The sequence below is a fragment of the Mobula hypostoma genome, chromosome 9, assembly GCF_963921235.1.
Source record: "Mobula hypostoma chromosome 9, sMobHyp1.1, whole genome shotgun sequence".
NCBI lineage: Eukaryota > Metazoa > Chordata > Chondrichthyes > Myliobatiformes > Myliobatidae > Mobula > Mobula hypostoma.
In genome coordinates, this window is record NC_086105.1 from 26,662,570 (window position 1) to 26,682,103 (window position 19,534).

The window sequence follows — 19,534 nt, forward strand, 5'->3', positions numbered from 1 at the left end:
ACACCTAGTCACTTAGATCACATTCTTCCCCATTCTGATGTTTTGTCTGAACAACAACTGAACTTCTTGACCATGTCTGCAACTTTTAAGAATTAACATTTTTGGGGGGACGTACACACAAAGTTTGCAACACATCCAGCTAGTTTAAAAAAAGTTCTTTCTAAATGTCGGATGAAAAATTACAGTACTAGAAAGTTTGGTCAACATACTAGAAGAAAATAAATCTTAATTTCTGAAGTCTACACCCCAAGCACAAAAAATATCCACACAATAATTACATAAAAGTTCAACTTCCAACTTCAGCACATTGTGATCTGGCATCAAAATAAATCAGCAGTTAAGTTGTTCTGCCAGCTATTTCCAAAATATGACTTAATGACAAGCATTAGTCACTTGAGCATTATCTTGGTTACTTTGGTATCAACTGAGCCCAGGGATTTACCAGTTTAACAAATGGAACTACCACAATCACTTTCACTTCGGAGAACTTTGGCTGTGCTTTCTTTCACACCCTTACTCAGGAGCTTCAAGGCAGCTCGTTCTAAGTGTTTCTGCAAAGTCAAACTTCACATCCAGTTCCTACAGAAAACAAGCACAAAATCCAAATTCCCTCACGATGACTGATCAGCAGTGTCATTCATAAGCCATCAGGGCAGGCAAGGTTAATACCACATACCTCATTCTTGACCAACAGCACTTTGTTCAGAACAACCTTTTGTATTTAATCACTTTCAATCAGCCCTGTACGACAAAATTGAAATTGAAAGACTTTCAATTGCACCCTAAACTACTATATACATTAGCTTCAGAGTTACTAAAGAAACAGTTTATATTTAGTATGCATTTTGGAAGCAGATTTAATGAAGCCTTCATATCTGAAGCCCTATTAACCATAAACTACTAGTTATAATAATAGAACCTGCGCATATGAATTCCAATGGAAGATTGTTTAATTCCTTCTTTCCTGCACTAAACAATAAAAGCATTTACAAATTACTTTAATGAAATAATTCCACAGTTTCAAATACTATGCCACTGAGCTTTTGATAAAATTCAATTATTTTTGTGTCATGGTTTATATTGGTAAATTAATTCAGAATCTGCAATATATACTGTATGACTAGCATTCATTGCAAGATCACTTGAATACATAATGACAACACAAAGTATGGAATACTTATTTTTGCATCATCTATGCAGAATTCAATACATTCATCCATGGCCTATTAATTAAGTGGCAATCATACAGAAGACAGCCTGAACTTACATCTCAGGCGTGCTTCTGGCCTGATCCAATTCGCAGCCATCAAATCCATTGTCTTGATCCACTAACAAGTTGATTTTAGATATTCATACAACAGAGAGGGCCATTCAGCCCAGAGTGTAAGCAACCTCTCAAAGCAATCCTCCCTATCCTAATCCACTACTCCTTTCCTGTTATTTATTCTCTTTCACAGACCCATCACCTACCTATATTAGAGGCAATTTGCAGTCGACAATTAAGCTGCCAACCAGCATAGGTTTGGGATATGGAAGAAACCAAAGCCCCCACGGGAAGCCACGCAGGTTCAAACCCAGGCTTTTGGAGCTCTGGGGCAATACCACTGCGCAGTCTTATTTCAGGATGGTTATCCACTGATCACGTACACTATTTTCCCTCACTACAGATATTAGTTAGAACATCTCCCATATCCACGTCACTTTTGCTTTCCAACCATCTACAGAACCTGGCCAACTGTTTCCCTAACTGCCCAGTCCTATTCTGCCACAGCCACAAATACATCAAACCTCAGGGACCTGACATCACTTCCAAATCACATTCTCTTCCTCTTTCAACTGTCCGCAGCCTTACGATCCACACTTAACAACTTATGAACAGGTTCTTCCCCTCTGCCGTCATATTTCTTAAATGCCCATGACCAAACTCTCATTATTTCTTTTTTTAAAAAGCATGAAATTGTAATGTATACTAATTTTATGTTGTTGCACTGTACTGCTGTCGCAAAACAAATTCCATGACATACAAGTCAATAGTAATACACCTGATTGATTCAGATTTCCTCCATTAATATTGCCGTTGCAATGCTGGTGGATAAAAAGTCACCTGGAGCATTTGCACAAATTAAGTTCATCAATTGCACCTAATCTCTTGGGCTTCACATGCAGTGAGTGTTGCTGTGTGGAGTGGGGGAATCCACAGACAAAGCAAATGCAGACTTTTCATACCGCTCCAATTTCAAAGTCCAATCTACATTTATTATCAAAGTATGTATACATTATACAACCTTGAGGTTTGTCTCCTTACACACACCCACAAAACAAAGAAACCTCAAAAGAACCATTAAAAAAAAATCACCCAATGCGCAGAGAGAGAGAGAGAAAAAAAAATCAAATCATGCAAAAGAATAAAAGTAAGCAAATAGCATTCAGAACTGGAGTTTTATGAAAGACACAAAGCTAGACATCACTGTAGCTGGAGCAGGCAATAGACATAGTCCATCACAAAGCCAAGTAAACATTGTAAAGCCACAGACGCAAAGCTGGGCATCACTGCAGCCTACAATGCAGTTCAGCATCGAGCTGAGCAAACGTCACTGAGCAGTGAGCAGAACTGGCTCTTACCTCTGGGCCCAACAGCCTGACCTTTTCAATCTGGCCCGTCACTTAAATCATCCAAACACTGAGTTGTCCCTTGCTCTTGGACCACTCGGGGGCTGGACCCTGCTGCCACAATTCGGCCCGTACCCGACATATCAATTCAGCCCGGTGCTTAAATCAGTCAGACATCAGGACTTTCCTCGCTCCTCTTGCCTTAACTCTGCTTTGTCTTCAACTCTCCTTGCTACAACCATGCTTCGCCTACACCTACACCAGCATTGTCTTGACCGCCCTTTGCTTGCCTCTCTATTGTTAGCATGGATCATTATTAATAAAGTGTTCATTTTAAGGTATTTAATAGTTTCCTTTGTTTTGATTTTTATCACCAGTAGGTTTTTGTTGGGCATCACCAGTGCCTTAAACTGTAAGTTTAATTCCACACATTCTGTCTCACTTCCAGATATTATTAGGAATCAAGAAATATGGAGGATAACATGGAGGTGTTCAAAGTTAAAAAATCAGCTATGACCTTGTTGAATGAAGTAACATACTCCAAGGGCTGAATGACCTACTCCTTCTCCTGTTTTTGGTATGCTTATTGAAGAACTTCCAGGGCAGCTTCATCTCTCCTCGTTAACATGGCTTAGAAAACAGAACTCCAGATGCAAATTACTCTCAATTCACTAATTCTTTTTTTCTTGATCATCATCATGATTTGGCGCCATGGTAGCGTAGTGGTCAGCACAATGCTATTACAGCTCGGTGCTTTCTAGAGGTTGGAATTCAATTCCGATACCATTCTGTAAGGAGTCTCTGTATACCCTCTACGTGGAATGCATAGGTTTTCTCCAGGTGCTCCAGTTTCCTCCCAGAGTCCAAAGACGTACTGAGTAGGTTAATTGGTCATTATAAATTGTCCTGTAATTAGGTTCGTGTTAAATCAGATTTGTTGGGGGTTACTGGAGTAGCGTGGCTCAAACGGCCAGAAGGGCTTACTCCACGCTAAAAATAAATTAATCTTCCTTTTGAATTTTCACATGCATTTGACAGCTTTCTTGACTTAACGGACACTTTAATTTCCTAACCTAATTCTCCATTAATATACTCTTTTTGTACCACTGAGTTTACCACACTGGATTAATTCCACTGCTTTTCTCTCCACTACTTACAAAGATAAACCTGCTGAAAATCGCAAAACTTTGTGCAAGGAATAAAGTGGACAGTAATAATTATTGTAGCGTGTAACATGCGTGTAACCCATCAATCATGATATTTTTCAGTCATCTTAAATTAAATTTACATTTGGAAGGAATCCATATCCTTAAATACAGTAGTAGTTTCAATACTCTACCTTTTCTGATGATGAAATTTGTTCTACAGTGGCATTTTCCATTGACTCAACTCTCAAATCGGAGCCAGGTTCAGTATCTACAAAGAGGACAGATTTTGAAGTGTTCTTTCCAAATGACTGTGTTGTCTCGTTGACGAGGACGTTTGGAGGATTTTTTTGGCCCAGCTCCACCCCTGGCCCTAGGACAAAAATATATCCAGTGACATCGTAAGACTCCAGATGAATCAAAATAAAATAACCCAATGACAACTACTAAAATCACTGAACATATTGGCATCTAATATTTTACACATATGTAGCTACAAGTAGCATGATACTTTTACTCTGCACATATTTGAAGCATTGAGTATATTGTATCAAAATTCTAATTTCAAAGATATTCTCTGGTGACAAAATGCAACTTTATAACATGGGATTTTCCCCAAGTTCATTATATTAACTTCCAAAAGGCAAGCAATTATTTCAAACAGTGAAGAAAATTAAAATCTCATCCTTCGTTCCATCATACCTCCAGGCATGATGGAGACCCCAAAGTAATATAACAGTTCAAATTTTTGTTAAACATTTGTGTAATATTTTCAACACAAAACAATCTTTTACCCATTCTCTCTATCTGTCATTGTCCGGTCCGTGAAGTCTGCATTCCGGTTCACAGTCCGGTTCACAGTCCGGTCCATCGTCCCTTGCTCCAGGTTTTCCTGTCTACCCTGTTTCTGTTCCTGTTGAGCACTAATTGCGGCAGCTGATTCTCGTTGAGGCTGGCTGCAAAAATACCTCCAGAGACCAGGGCGTGGTGGCTGGATTGTTCTTGTCCTTACTCCTTGTATCCCTTCCCCTGTCTTCCGTTTCCTCACCTGAAGTCTTGCCGGTAACTCTCGCCTCGCCTGGCATTGCCTGAAGCCTTGCCTTGTCTTGCCTGTAACTCTCACCTGATCTCGCCTGAAGTCTTGTCTTGGAGCCACCCTATACCCAGCTCCCTTCCTGTCCCTTGCCTCCGCCAGGTTAGCCAGGCCATCTTGCCATTACCCTACGGTTGGTTCTGTCCCTTCCTGTCCCTTGCCTCTGTCGGGTAAGCCAGGCCGTATTGCCGTTACCCTGTGGTTGGTTCTGTCCTTTCCTGTCCCTTGCCTCCGTCGGGTGGAGATCCGCGCCCTGCCCAGGAGCTTCAAGACCCCAAGCCTCGAGCCTTCGCCCCTAGCCAAGCTTCAAGGCCCCAAACCTCAAGCCTCACCCCTAGCCAAGCTTCAAGACCCCGAGCCTCAAGCTTCTGGTCCCCAGCCTCGCCTCGTCTCTGGTCCCCATCCTGGCCTCAAGTCTCTGGTCTCCTGCCTCGCCTCAAGTCTCTGGTCTCCTGCCTCGCCTCAAGTCTGAAGACTTCAGCCTCATCCTGCCTGCCAGCCAAGTCACGTCCTTGCCTAGTTCTGGGGTCCGAGTCAGAGGCAAGACCCAGGTTCTGGGTGCTTGTCCTGTCTCTGGCTCGGAGTCCAAGCCCGGGCTCCTAGCTCTCTTGTCCAGTCCTGTTCCGGGTTCCCGGTTTTCGTGTCCATGTCCTAGCTCTCACCCTGTATCCTAGTCCTGTCCCTAGTACTTCAGTATCTGTGTCTTGCACTTGGGTCCGTTCCCAGCCACCTCCTTATGACACTATCCCACCTGATAAATATTACAATATTTCTAAATAGTCAATTATTCCAGCTTATTTCCATTTCTTATCATTAATGAATTCCAGGTTATTCCAGGCATATTAAAACTACCAAAAGATGCCAAGTGAGAACAACATAAATTTTTTTAACCAACTTATAACACTTTTTTTTTAACCAACCTTAATATTGACCTAATATTCTATCACCTTTCTCTCAAATTTTGAGAAACTTCTTGCTTAAAATTAAATTTAACCCCTACATTTCAATTTCAAACTATGGCATTAAGTATAACAACCTCCATGCTTCCAGTTACTATAATTCAGAAAATATTAAACATTACAGCTTATCTTACATAAATAAAAACCGAAAATTATGAAAATACTCAAGAGATTCAAGCTACATCGGTAGATTTAAATCTTCAGTATTTCAGATTAATGGATTTTTCATCAGATTTGTGACAAGTTAGAAATTAATCATGGATTAAAATTGCAGAGTAGAATGAGAGATGTGATGAGACCTCATCAAATTCAGTACACTGCGTTAACTGATCATAATCCGTCACCAAGTGCAGAACATATCTATTTTGCAGAACCCATCAATCAGCCCTAAACAGTACAGTAAAACGGATCTGGTACAAGTAAGATGCACCTAAACCTGCAAGAAGTGATTATCTTTTTATAATTTGAGAAAACAGGTAAAACTGCTGGTACTGTAACTACATGGGAAGAGAGTGTTAATGAAAGTGAAAGAATGAATGAGAGTATCTCAGAGGACAAGCTCTTTTGAATTTTGAAAAGGTGGAGGGGGGCAGAGTGTATCTCGTGATGGCAAAAACTAGAGGGGATTATTCACTGAATGTGAACAATGAAGGGAAGGACAAGGGAAAGCCCAACATTGCTCTGGACAGGAGACAGTGAAAACAGATACGACTGAGAGGATTAACCAAAATTAAGGTAAAATGAAGACAACTTGGGAACACTGATGTAGAGTCAATCATCAGATATGAAGGAGGTGAAACAACAATGTGGATAGGGATGGGAGGAGATCTACTCACAAGAGCTAGGGAAGCCTGCAGGCTTTTAACTAATTATTAATCTATCCCCTGAGAAAGGAAAGAATCAGAATTAAATCATGCAATAAGGTGGAAATTTACATCAAAGGTGATGAATTTGAGGTTTTTATGAGAGTAGGATGTAGCACCGGAATCCTCAACGCACTAGAAAAAGGCAGGGAAGGAAAGTGAAAAAATGAATTTCCATTTATATTGCAAAGAGAAGGGCATAATTTGAACCTTTGCTGCTCCTATAATTCAGCGAAAGTAAGCAGAACTAAACTGAGATATTCTTCAAAGTTCAAGATCAGCCAAAGAGTGGTGGTACAAGAAGAATAGTTGGGTCTGTATTCAAAGAAGAAGTAAAGGGCTCTCCTGGTGAGGAATGAGAGTGTAAAGGTATTCTATCCAATGCAATAGTGAACAGTTGGATACAAGAAATAAAGTGGCAGAGGAACCACAGATGTAAATAGCAAGGGGAGAACAAAGCTGGAAGAAATAGGTTATTTGAAATATGAACAGGGTGAAACAATGAGTCCATCTAGTCAGTCCTGCTAATGCAGCTCAGCCAGGAGATAGAAAACATCTGTATGTGTTTGAGGAAGTATGGAGCCATGATTGTCAAAGACTACTGTGACGAGAAACCAAGTTATCAGAAGATTGATGCTAATGAGAGAGACAAGTGAGACAATGGAGAAACATTCAAAATGTTAATGAGAGAGGAGAGAGAGATAACGGAAAGAGACACCAGTCCGAGTATTGACAGACCGATTGCTTTGAACCTGAACTGTTTGAAGTTTGATGCACAGGCGATACTCCAGCAGGGGGATAAAAAGAACAGGTTCGTTAAGGCAAGACAGACACCACGAGATCATGAGATAACGAGACCCTGGAAAAGCGGTGTGCCCCCACAAGTTGGTGGAGTTTGGAGGTCTAGTTGCGGGAACCGACCATAGACGCACAGGGTGCAAAGATATGATCGGCAGGAACCTGGTGTGTGTGTCCGCCCTTGCCTGGGTGCCGGATTCACCACGGAAGAACGGTCGTATCCGGAACGGAGGGGTCACAGTCGGTGACCACAAAAGACATAACAAAGGGTCTGCCCGAAAGCTAACTGCAAAGAACAAAGGTCTGTCTGAATCAGATTTGCATATTCCCTCTCTCTCTCTCCAACGGCACAACAGCGATTACTGCGAACTGTCCTAAGCTGAACTGAACTCTGCGTCACTTGAGACTGATCATTTTACCCCTAGACTGCGATAGAGCTTGTTTGATTCCTATTACCCTAGTTCTGTGTACGTGTTTTATCATTGCTAATCTGTTGCATTCATATCCTTACGATTAGAGTACTGTGTTACTTATTTCTTTAATAAAACTTTCTTAGTTCCAGTAATCCAGACTCCAGCTAAGTGGTCTATTTCTGCTGGTTTGGCAACCCAGTTACGGGGTACGTAACATGAGTGGGGATCTCGTCCGCGATTTTGAACGCCAAATTTGGGACTGGGTAAATTGATTGGGTTAAAATTCCCAAAAGAAAGAAAGGGGAAACAGCAGAAATGGAGATTGAGGAATTTCTAAAGGCGCCAAACTTGGAGGCGTTACAGGGTGCCAGGAAATCAGAATTGGCAACTGTGGCAAAACGGTTGAATCTTTTTAAGGGGAAGTCGACAATGAGGAGAGCAGAGATGCACAGAGCTATCATAGAGGATTATGTATCTAAAGGTGTGTTTCCCCAAGGGGAGTTGGAGGTGATTAACTACTGGCAAATCTGGTGGAGAAGCAGTACAGCTGCAGATTGAAAAATTGAGACTCAAGCACGAGTTCCGGGTAAAACAGCTGGAAAAAGAAGAGAGGGACAGGCAGTTAGAGCAAGAAGGGAGGGACAGGCAGTTAGAGCAAGAAGGGAGGGACAGGCAGTTAGAATGAGGAGCGAGAGAGAAACAGAGGGAAAGGGAATTTGAGCTGGAGAAGTTAAAGATGAGGCTAACGCAGGGGCCCATGCCGAACCAAGGTGGAGGGTTCAGGGCGACCCAGGAGGTTAGGCTGGTTCCCCCATTTGAGGAGGCCAATGTTGATCGGTACTTTCTCCATTTTGAAAAAGTTGCTGCAAGTCAGGACTGGCCGAGGAATAAGTAGGCTGTTTTGCTTCAGAGTGTACTTAAAGGAAAAGCCCAGCAAGCTTACTTGGCCTTGTCCGCAGAAGATGCCCAGAGGTATGATGTGGTGAAAGAGGCCATACCCAGGATTTATGAGTTGGTCCCGGATGCATACCGGCAGAGGTTCCGGAATGCGAGGAAACAGTGGGGCCGCATGTATTTAGAGTTTGCCCGTGAGATGCAGATGTATTGTGAGCGTTGGTGCACCTCGAAAGGGGTCAATGGGGATTATGACAGACTGCTACAGCTAATACTGATTGAGCAGTTTAAAGGTTGTGTCCCTGAAGGTATGAGACCCTGTCTAGAAGAGAGAGAGGCAGAAACCTTAGCCGCAACTGCTAAATTAGTGGATGAATACGTGTTAACGCACAGAGCGAAGTTTACCCCGAGTAAAAGCCACCAGAAGGGTAGTCAAGAGGGCAGAGAGAGTCCGCCGGAAAAGCCAGAAAGTAAGCCAGGCACTAGTGAGAGGGATAAGGAAGACAGGGAGCAGTTTGGTAGGAAGTCTCCTGGGGTTGTATGCTATAATTGTGGGAAAGCCGGACACTTTGCGTCCAGGTGCTTTGCCCCAAAGAAGGAGATGGGGAAAGGGAAAACGACGGTTCCGAATGGCTGTATTGAGCTGGTAAACAAACCGCTAGGGGAGAAGAGGTCTGATAAAGTTCAGGAAGGGCGCGAGACGTTTATCTCGGCTGGATTGGTGTCGGTGAAGGAGGGGTTAAACCCGGTTCCAGTACTGATCTGGAGAGACACTAGAGCTTGTCAGTCATTGATCTTAAAGGGTGTGTTAGACTTTAGTTCAGGGACCCAGACTGGGGAGCTCGGGGTGATAAAAGGCATTGGGAAAGGGACTGAAGCAGTATCTTTGCACCAGATACACTTAAAAAGCGACTTGGTCTCCGGACCGGTCACTATCGGGGTGAGGCCCGAACTACCTATGGAAGACATGGAGGTCTTACTCGGTAATGAGCTTGCCGACGGAAATGTGTTCTCAGCAGTAAAACTGACAAGCCAGCCTGCCAGCATTAAGGCCCCGCCCATGGACTCACAGGTTTATCCTGCTTGCGCAGTGACTCGGCGCATGTCCAGAAAGGCTGCCAAAGTGAATATAGATTTAGCTAAGACGTTTTTACCAGCCTTGTACCGGGGGGTTAGAAAGTGAGAAGCAGCATAGTAAAACAGAAGGAAGTAAGGGAGTTGAGGTAGACTTATCATTAGCAAGGAAGGAATTTATACAAGCACAGGAGCGAGACGAGGAGCTGATGGTTTTGACGGAGACAGCTCTCTCCGAAGCAGAATTAACAAGGGAGCCAGTGGGCTATTATGTGAAGGAGGGAGTACTAAGGAGGAAATGGAGACCAAGTACTGTGCCCGCAGATGAGGAATGGGGGGTGGTGCCGAAAATTTATGGGGATGAGATTCTTAACCTGGCCCACATGATACCCCTCGGTGGACATTTTGGGATGAGGAAGACAGTCGATAGAATCATGAAAGAGTTTTACTGGCCGCACAGGAGGAAGGATGCTATTGACTATTATAGACGTGAGCTAACACAGTTACAAGCTATTGATATGTTAACAGCTTGCCACGATAAGAGAGCAGACCTAGTCGGTGTTATCACAAAAATTAATGAGGCTAGGGTGCCACCTGATAAGGGGAAAACCCATTTTGAAAAGGTAAGTATGGTGCCGACCAGATGGGAGAACTCTATTGTCTTGGCCAGCTTTGCTGATAAGGTCTCTCCCTTAACCCCCGAACAGACCGAACCATTGAGAAAGATAATTAACCGGCACGCACACGTATGTCCAGATGTCCCGAGGCGACGCAATGAGCCGGGACATGGTGTTGTTGTCACATCAGGTCAGCCTAGTAAGCAACACCCCTATAGGATGATTAATTCAGCGACAAAAGAGCTAAAGAACGCAGAAGCGTATATTGGCAATTTAGTGATCTGGAGTGACACGTGGCAGGAGATGTTTAAAAAGCTGTTTGAAGCCAGCCTGACAGTGAACCTCGCAAAAAGTGAATTCGGCCACGCGAAGGTCACTTATATGGGATTTGTGGTAAGACAGGAGCAGCTGGCTCCGATGCAGGCTAAGGTGCGGGCTATCGCTGAAGTCCCCACCCCGACAGACAAAAGAGCCCTGAGAAGGTTCTTGGAAATGGTGGAGTACTATCGGAAGTTTTGCAAAACTTTGCGGATATTACCCTCCCTCTTACTAAGCTCCTGCAAAAGAATGCGAAGTTTGTGCGGGACGACCCTTGTTATATTTGTCCGGGACGGAAACCACTGAGAAGTTACACTGATCACAACCCATTAGTGTTTTTGGCCACTATGAAGTTTGCTAAGTTGGAGCCTAGTCTTAGAGGATATTAAAATAACACATATAAAAGGAACGGAAAGTTGATTGCTGACTGTCTGTCAAGGTGTTGACAACTTAAAGTTCTCTGTATTAGCCGAATAGCGGATGACCCTGTATATTAGTGTGTATCTAATAATGTATTCGTACCTATAATTTTTACCCCGGTAAAAATCCTTTGAAGGATAGGGGTGTGACAAAAAACCAAGTTATCAGAAGATTGATGCTAACGAGAGAGACAAGTGAGACAATGGAGAAACATTCAAAATGTTAATGAGAGAGGAGAGAGAGATAATGGAAAGAGACACCAGTCCGAGTATTGACAGACCGATTGCTTTGAACCTGAACTGTTTGAAGTTTGATGGACAGGCGATACCGCAGCAGGGGGATAAAAAGAACAGGTTCGCTAAGGCAAGACAGACAAAACGAGATCACGAGATAACGAGACCCTGGAAAAGCAGTGTGCCCCCCCAAGTTGGTGGTAGTTTGGAGGCTGGTCGCGGGAACCGGCCATAGACGCACAGGGTGCAAAGGTACGATCGGCAGGAACCTGGTGTGTGTGTCCGCCCTTGCCTGGGTGCCGGGTTCACCACAGAAGAACGGTCGTATCCGGAACGGAGGGGTCACAGTCGGTGACCACAGAAGACATAACAAAGGGTCCGCCCGAAAGCTAACTGCGAAGAACAAAGGTCTGTCTGAATCAGATTTGCATATTCCCTCTCTCTCTCTCTCCAACGGCACAACAGCGATTACTGCAAACTGTCCTAAGCTGAACTGAACTCTGCGTCACTTGAGACTGATCATTTTATCCCTAGACTGCGATAGAGCTTGTTTGATTCCTATTATCCTAGTTCTGTGTACATGTGTGTTTTATCATTGCTAATCTGTTGCATTCATATCCTTACGATTAGAGTACTGTGTTACTTATTTCTTTAATAAAACTTTCTTAGTTCCAGTAATCCAGACTCCAGCTAAGTGGTCCATTTCTGCTGGTTTGGCAACCCAGTTACGGGGTACGTAACAATACAAAATCAATGTCTGAGAATACTCCTGCCTACAGAGTTCAGAACAGACTGGTGTTCACCAGTGAGATCTGTTGTGTGTTTAACATTTCAGCAATCTTGTAAATATATTGTTTGATTAAGCATTCTTTATTGTGCATATGATGCATTGCAGGTTATCTGCGAAAGTATATGAATGGCACACGTTATCAATTCACTTCGTCATAAGTGCACACCTCACTAAAAGTAAAACTAAGAATACACAAATTATCCAGGCTCCATGTTTTTTCTTTCAACTAGTTTTATGTTTTGGAGTTACAAAACCTAACAGATGTGATGAGGAAGTTTTAGACAAACCCGAAACAACCACCTACCTGTTGAAACACAGAGAAACATTCGAGTTTTCAAATTAAGTAAAAGACAGAAAACGGACAAATTCATGGGTTCATAAACAGTGAGTACTTGGTGAAAGCAATTTATAAATAAACGAAAAAGTAAAAATGACTGGCTACATCGGAAAGATAGACATGACCCGTTTGATTGCACAGAAAATTGAGAGAGACGGTGGCGCGACAACAGCGCACGCAGCCTCTCAGGTGAATGAATGATATCTGTAATCTGTCAAGTAGGGGACCGTGCACAATTCTGATTTGTCACAGTCATACTTTACTGATCCCGGGGAAATTGGTTTTCGTTACAGTTGCACCATAAATAATAAATAGTATTAAAACCATAAATAGTTAAATAGTAATATGTAAATTATGCCAGGAAATTACGAAATAAGTCCAGGACCAGCCTATTGGCGCAGGGTGTCTGACCCTCTAAGGGAGGAGTTGTAAAGTTTGATGGCCACAGACAGGAATGACTTCCTATGACGCTCTGTGTTGCATCTCAGTGGAATGAGTCTCTGGCTGATTGTACTCCTGTGCCCAGCCACTACATTATTTAGTGGATGGGAGACATTGTCCAAGATGGCATGCAACTTGGACAGCATCCTCTTTTCAGACACCACCGTCAGAGAGTCCAGTCCCATCCCCACAACATCACTGGCCTTACGAATGAGTTTGTTGATTCTGTTGGTGTCTGTTACCCTCAGCCTGCTGCCCCAGCACACAACAGCAAACATGATCGCACTGGCCACCACAGACTCGTAGAACATCCTCAGCATCGTCCAGCAGATGTTAAAGGACCTCAGTCTCCTCAGGAAATAGAGACGGCTCTGATCCTTCTTGTAGACAGCCTCAGTGTTGTTTGACCAGTCCAGTTTATTGTCAATTCGTATTCCCAGGTATTGATGGAGACGGACGTGAGAGTACGGAGGAACATCTGGAAAACTTCTGAAATGCCCGCTTTGCTGCCACTGCTACTGTGTGGTAACCGGAATCTCCGGAGCAGAAGGCCCCAAAATCCTTGGCTTTGCGTGTTTCAGCGGCCGGGGTGAGGTTGAAGGCACTCAGCAGAGGATGACGCTCGGGAGCCTGTATCGGAGGGGCTGGTCGAAGGCTCGAAGTTTTCAGACATACGGACTCGGTGTCGGCTGTGGTTGGCTGTTTCCAAGGCATCGGCAAGTTGACGGTGCCTGGAGGTTTATGGCAGGGAGTTTCTCCCTTTTGCCGCCTGCTATCAGGGACTCGGGGACTTTGAGCCTATTTTAACCCTGTCCATGGTTTGTTCTTCATCAAATTATGGTATTGCTTTGCACTGCTGTAACTATATGTTATAATTATGTGGTTCTGACAGTGTTAGTCTTTGGATTGTCCTGTGTTCTGTGATATCACTCCGGAGAAACATTGTGTGGCTAAATTGAAGGAGTTGTCTAAGCATTGGCAGGTCAGTAATGGGCTTAATGATACATTAAAAGAACATTTAGTTTGTGGAATCTTAAAAGAAAGTATTCAAAAATAGCTCCTAACTCACATTTAAAAGAGCAGTTTAAATTGCTGTATCAATGGAAAAAGCAGACAGAGACACAATTGAGTTGCAGGCAGTCAGGAATGGAAAAGAGCATGAACAAAATTGCAATGTCTAAACAGAAACTGGCTTACCCAAACATATCATGTTACCATTGTGGCAGGGAATCACATGCATCATATCAATGCAGATTTAAAGGTGAAACTTTCAGATAATACAACAAAGTAGGACACAAACAGCACGTCAGGCAGACAAAAATAAATGGACTGCGCTTGGAAGAGTAAAAGATAAAAACTCAAGTTGCGACTTAAGAAAAAGCACTAACTTGCACGTTGCTAATAAAAAAATCTGATCATGATGAGAGTGACACACAACTGGTTAGCCATGAGATTTACAATGTGGAATCCATGGGGAATGCCAGTGGTCCCAGTAGCCAAAATGAATGGGTCTGTCAGGACCCGGTACTGAAATTAGATCAATATCCTCTGCCCAGCACAGAGGATATCTTTGCAGATCTTTCCGGTGCAAAACACTTCAGCGAAGTGGACTTGGCAGAGAAGGAGATGAAAGAAGAATCCAAAGTGTTTCTCAGCATAAACACCCTCAAAAGCTTTATTGCTAAAACAGGCTTATTTTTGGAGCGGCATCTGCATCTGCACTCCAGCAGAAAGCTATGGACCAGGGGCTGCAAGGCTGCCCAGGCACTCAATGTTACCTGGATGACATCATTGGTATTGGTGAGGATGAGAAGAAACATCGTCAAAATCTCAGGACCATGTTAAAAAGATTAGAAGATTATGGACTCAGAGAACAACACAACAAGTGTGAATTCTTTAAACCAAGCATCACTTACTGTGGTCACACCATTACACAAGCATTACATACAGTAAGTATGCTGAGAAAATTAAGGCATTGGCGGATGCCCCAAGACTGAAGGATGTGCCACAGTTGCGGTCCTTTTCAAGATTTGTCAATTACTATAACAGGTTCCTGCCAAAACTCGCTACTGTCCTCCACCCTTTGGACCCCTTACTACAGGTTGGGAAGAACCGGCAATGGCAGTGTGAAGTAGCTGTCCAAAAGACAAAGGAAATGGTGACGTCAGACATTGTACTCACATATTATGATCTACATGTCCTGTGAAACTTACCTGTGAGATCAAGTCACATTATGAGTGATGGAAGTGAATGCCCCATAACTTTTGCATTACGTTCCCTTATTGCAGCAGAACAAAATTATGCACAGGTTGACAGAGACCTTGAGCGTGGTTTGGGATGTAAAACATTTCAATCAGTACTTGTATGGAAGAATTTACCCACATTACTGATCATCAACCACTGGTGTCCATTTTCAATTCACAGAAGGGTGTTCCACTAATCAAGATGGCGGCGCTTGCAGACGCAGCAGTAGCTCGGCTCACTCTGGGCCTCGTATTTTTCTTAGTTCTGCTAAGTACCCTAAGTATAGTAGCAGCTCTCACCAGTTGCGATCAATCCCAGCTACTGTTTATTGGAGAACACTACACAGATCACTAACACAACTCTCTTCCCGCCAGAGATTCTACGTACCCCAAAGTCCTTCGGAATCCTTCGGAGGCGGCGCAGGCGGCGGAGGGAGAGGAAACAGAAGCAGGGAAGGCGGGCCGAGCTAAGGGTAGACTAAAGGCTAACCCATACAGACCAGCACTACCAAGCCTGTTTCTTGCTAACGCCAGATACCTCACCGGGCTACAGGCTAGGCTGAAGGCTAACCCGTACAAATCAGCACTACCAAGCCTGTTTCTCACTAACGCCAGATCCCTCACCAACAAGATAGATGAGATCAAAGTGAGAACCATTCCTCACTGTGCGACTATCATCACGGAGACCTGGCTGAACCCAAACATACCTGACGCTGTTATCGAGCTGGCCGGCTGCTCTGTTCACAGGGCCGACCACATGCAGGACTCCGGGAAGAGCAGGGGAGGACGACTGTGCGTCTATGTCTATGTAAACAATAATTGTGCACAGCCGTGAACACTGTGGATAAACACTGCTGCACGGACTTGGAGCTCCTCGCCGTAAGGTGTAGCCCGTTCTTTCTCCCAAGGGAATTCACAACAATAATAATTATGGCTGTATACGTTCCCCCGCAAGCTAAAGCTAAGTTAGCATTGGAAAAGCTGCATGATAGTGCCAACAAACAGCTCATGGCTCACCCAGACAGAGTGATCATTGTAGCAGGGGACTTCAATCACACAGATTTTAAACTGGTCATGCCCAAATTTTTCAAAAATGTGAATTTCCCGACACAAGAATATAACATACTACACCAAGTCTACACAAATATTCCAGGAGCATTCAAAGTGACCCCATCTGCACACCTAGGACAATCAGACCATATTTCCCTCACACTGACCCCAGCTTACAGACCACAGATCTGCAGAGTAAAACTATCAGGACAGTATATGTCTGGTCTGAGGAAGCCCCTCAATGCTACAGGACTGTTTTGACAACACAGACTGGGGCTTGCTTGCAAAGGGAGCAGACCAGGAAGAATATGCTGGTTCAGTCATAGGATATATTAAGTTTTGCACAGAAAATGTAATAACACAAAAGACAATTAAGGTGTTTCCTAATCAAAAGCCATGAATTAACAGCAATGTGAGGGCACTACTCAGGGAGCGCGATGCAACCTTCAGGTTGGGAGACAAACAAGCCTACAGTGAAACATGGGGAAATCTCCGCAGGGGGATCACGGATGCAAAGCGCAAATACAAATTGCGCATTGAAAATCAGTTTGATAACAACAACCCCCGCAGTATGTGGAAAGGCATCAAGGTGCTGACAGACTACAAAACTAATAATCTGCTGCCAGGTGATGACGCCACACTGCCTGATGTCCTGAACGAGTTCTTTGCCCGCTTTGATACTCAGAGGGAGGAGGCTGCTCCACTCATCAACCCACCTGACGACGAGTCCACACTGGTCCTTAAGCAACATCAGGTGAGATCCACCCTGAGGAAAGTGAATGCAAGTAAGGCAGCTGGCCCAGACGGAGTGCCCGGCCGGGTACTGAAAGCATGTGCTGACCAGCTTGCTGAGGTGTTTACAGGTATATTTAACCTCTCACTGCAACAAGCTGTTGTTCCAACATGCCTTAAAACCTCCACCATCATCCTAGTGCCCAAAAAATTAGCTGTGAAGTGCCTGAATGACTATCACCCTGTAGCGCTGACACCCATAGCCATGAAGTGCTTTGAGAGACTTGTACTCTCACACATTAGGGCTATAATCCCACCTGATCTGGACAAACATCTTTAAACTAGATTTACAGGGGGATGGGAACCAGAGTGCCAGAGCTGACAGTGTGGCTGGGGTGAAAATAAATGATGTTGCAAGTTTAAGCAAATCTGCTGATAGAAAGGTTGTGAGTGGTGGTAAAAATCTTCTGAGGTGTATATATTTCAATGCTAGGAGTATTGCGGGGAAGGCGGATGAGTTGAGAGCGTGGATTGACACGTGGAATTATGTTGTAGCAATTAGTGAAACTTGGCTACAGGAGGGGCAGGACTGGCAGCTTAATATTCCGGGGTTCCGATGTTTCAGATGTGATCGAGACAGAGGAATGAAAGGTGGGGGAGTAGCATTGCTTGTTAGGGAAAATATTACAGCAGTGCTCAGGCAGGACAGATTAGAGGGCTTGTCTACTGAGTCCTTATGGGTGGAGCTGAGAAACAGGAAAGGTATGGCCACATTAGTGGGATTGTATTACAGACCACCCGATAGTCAACGAGACTTGGAAGAGCAAATCTGCAGAGAGATAGCAGACAACTGCAGGAAACATAAAGTTGTGGTGGTAGGGGATTTTAATTTTCCATACATTGATTGGGACTCCCATACTGTTAGGGGTCTAGATGGTTTAGAGTTTGTAAAATGTGTTCAGGCAAGTTTTCTAAATCAGTATATAGAGGGACCAACTAGAGGGGATGTAATATTGGATCTCCTGTTAGGAAACGAATTAGGGCAAGTGACGGAAGTCTGTGTAGGGGAGCACTTTGGTTCCAGTGATCATAGCGCCATTAGTTTCAATTTGATCATGGACAAGGATAGATCTGGTCCTAAGGTTGAGGTTCTGAACTGGAAGAATGCCAAATTTGAAGAATGAGAAAGGATCTAAAAAGCGTGGACTGGGACAGGTTGTTCTCTGGCAAAGATGTGATTGGTAGGTGGGAAGCCTTCAAAGGGGAAATTTTGAGAGTGCAGAGTTTGTATGTTCCTGTCAGGATTAAAGGCAAATTGAATAGGAATAAGGAACCTTGGTTCTCAAGGGATATTGCAACTCTGATAAAGAAGAAGAGGGAGTTGTATGAAATGTATAGGAAACAGGGGGTAAATCAGGTGCTTAAGGAGTATAAGAAGTGCAAGAAAATACTTAAGAAAGAAATCAGGAGGGCAAAAAGAAGACATGAGGTTGCCTTGGCAGTCAAAGTGAAGGATAATCCAAAGAGCTTTTACAAGTATATTAAGAGCAAAAGGATTGTAAGGGATAAAATTGGTCCTCTTGAAGATCAGAGTGGTCGGCTTTGTGCGGAACCAAAGGGAGTGGGGGAGATCTTAAATAGGTTTTTTGCGTCTGTATTTACTAAGGAAGCTGGCATGAAATCTATGGAATTGAGGGAATCAAGTAGTGAGACCATGGCAACTGTACAGATTGAAAAGGAGGAGGTGCTTGCTGTCTTGAGGAAAATTAAAGTGGATAAATTCCCGGGAACTGACAGGGTGTTCCCTCGGACCTTGAAGGAGACTAGTGTTGAAATTGCGGGGGCCCTGGCAGAAATATTTAAAATGTCACTGTCTACGGATGAAGTGCCGGAGGACTGGAGAGTGGCTCATGTTGTTCCGTTGTTTAAAAAAGGATCGAAAAGTAATCCGGGAAGTTATAGGCCGGTGAGTTTAACGTCAGTAGTAGGTAAGTTATTGGAGGGAGTACTAAGAGACAGAATCTACAAGCATTTGGATAGACAGGGGCTTATTAGGGAGGGTCAACATGGCTTTGTGCGTGGTAGGTCATGTTTGACCAATCTGTTGGGAGTTTTTCGAGGAGGTTACCAGGAAAGTGGATGAAGGGAAGGCAGTGGATATTGTCTACATGGACTTCAGTAAGGCCTTTGACAAGGTCCCGCATGGGAGGTTAGTTAGGAAAATTCAGTTGCTAAGTATACATGGAGAGGTGGTAAACTGGATTGGACATCGGCTCGATGGAAGAAGCCAGAGAGTGGTGGTAGAAAATTGCTTCTCTGAGTGGAGGCCTGTGACTAGTGGTGTGCCACAGGGATCAGTGCTGGGTCCATTGTTATTTGTCATCTATATCAATGATCTGGATGATAATGTGGTAAATTGGATCAGCAAGTTTGCTGATGATACAAAGATTGGAGGTGTAGTAGACAGTGAGGAAGGTTTTCAGAGCCTGCAGAGGGACTTGGAC

At 43.8% G+C, this 19,534-nt stretch overlaps 1 protein-coding gene across 3 annotated transcripts in view; it reads right to left on the reverse strand.

Annotated features, from left to right (window-relative positions):
* LOC134351576 (coiled-coil domain-containing protein 91-like) overlaps nucleotides 1-19,534 on the reverse strand; it is a 208,120-nt gene that overhangs the window by 142,375 nt on the left and 46,211 nt on the right. For all 3 annotated transcript variants that reach the window (XM_063057916.1, XM_063057915.1, XM_063057917.1), the window contains exon 4: nucleotides 3,950-4,128. In XM_063057916.1, coding sequence (XP_062913986.1) covers nucleotides 3,950-4,128 — 179 coding nt within the window. The remainder of the gene's footprint in view (nucleotides 1-3,949; nucleotides 4,129-19,534) is intronic.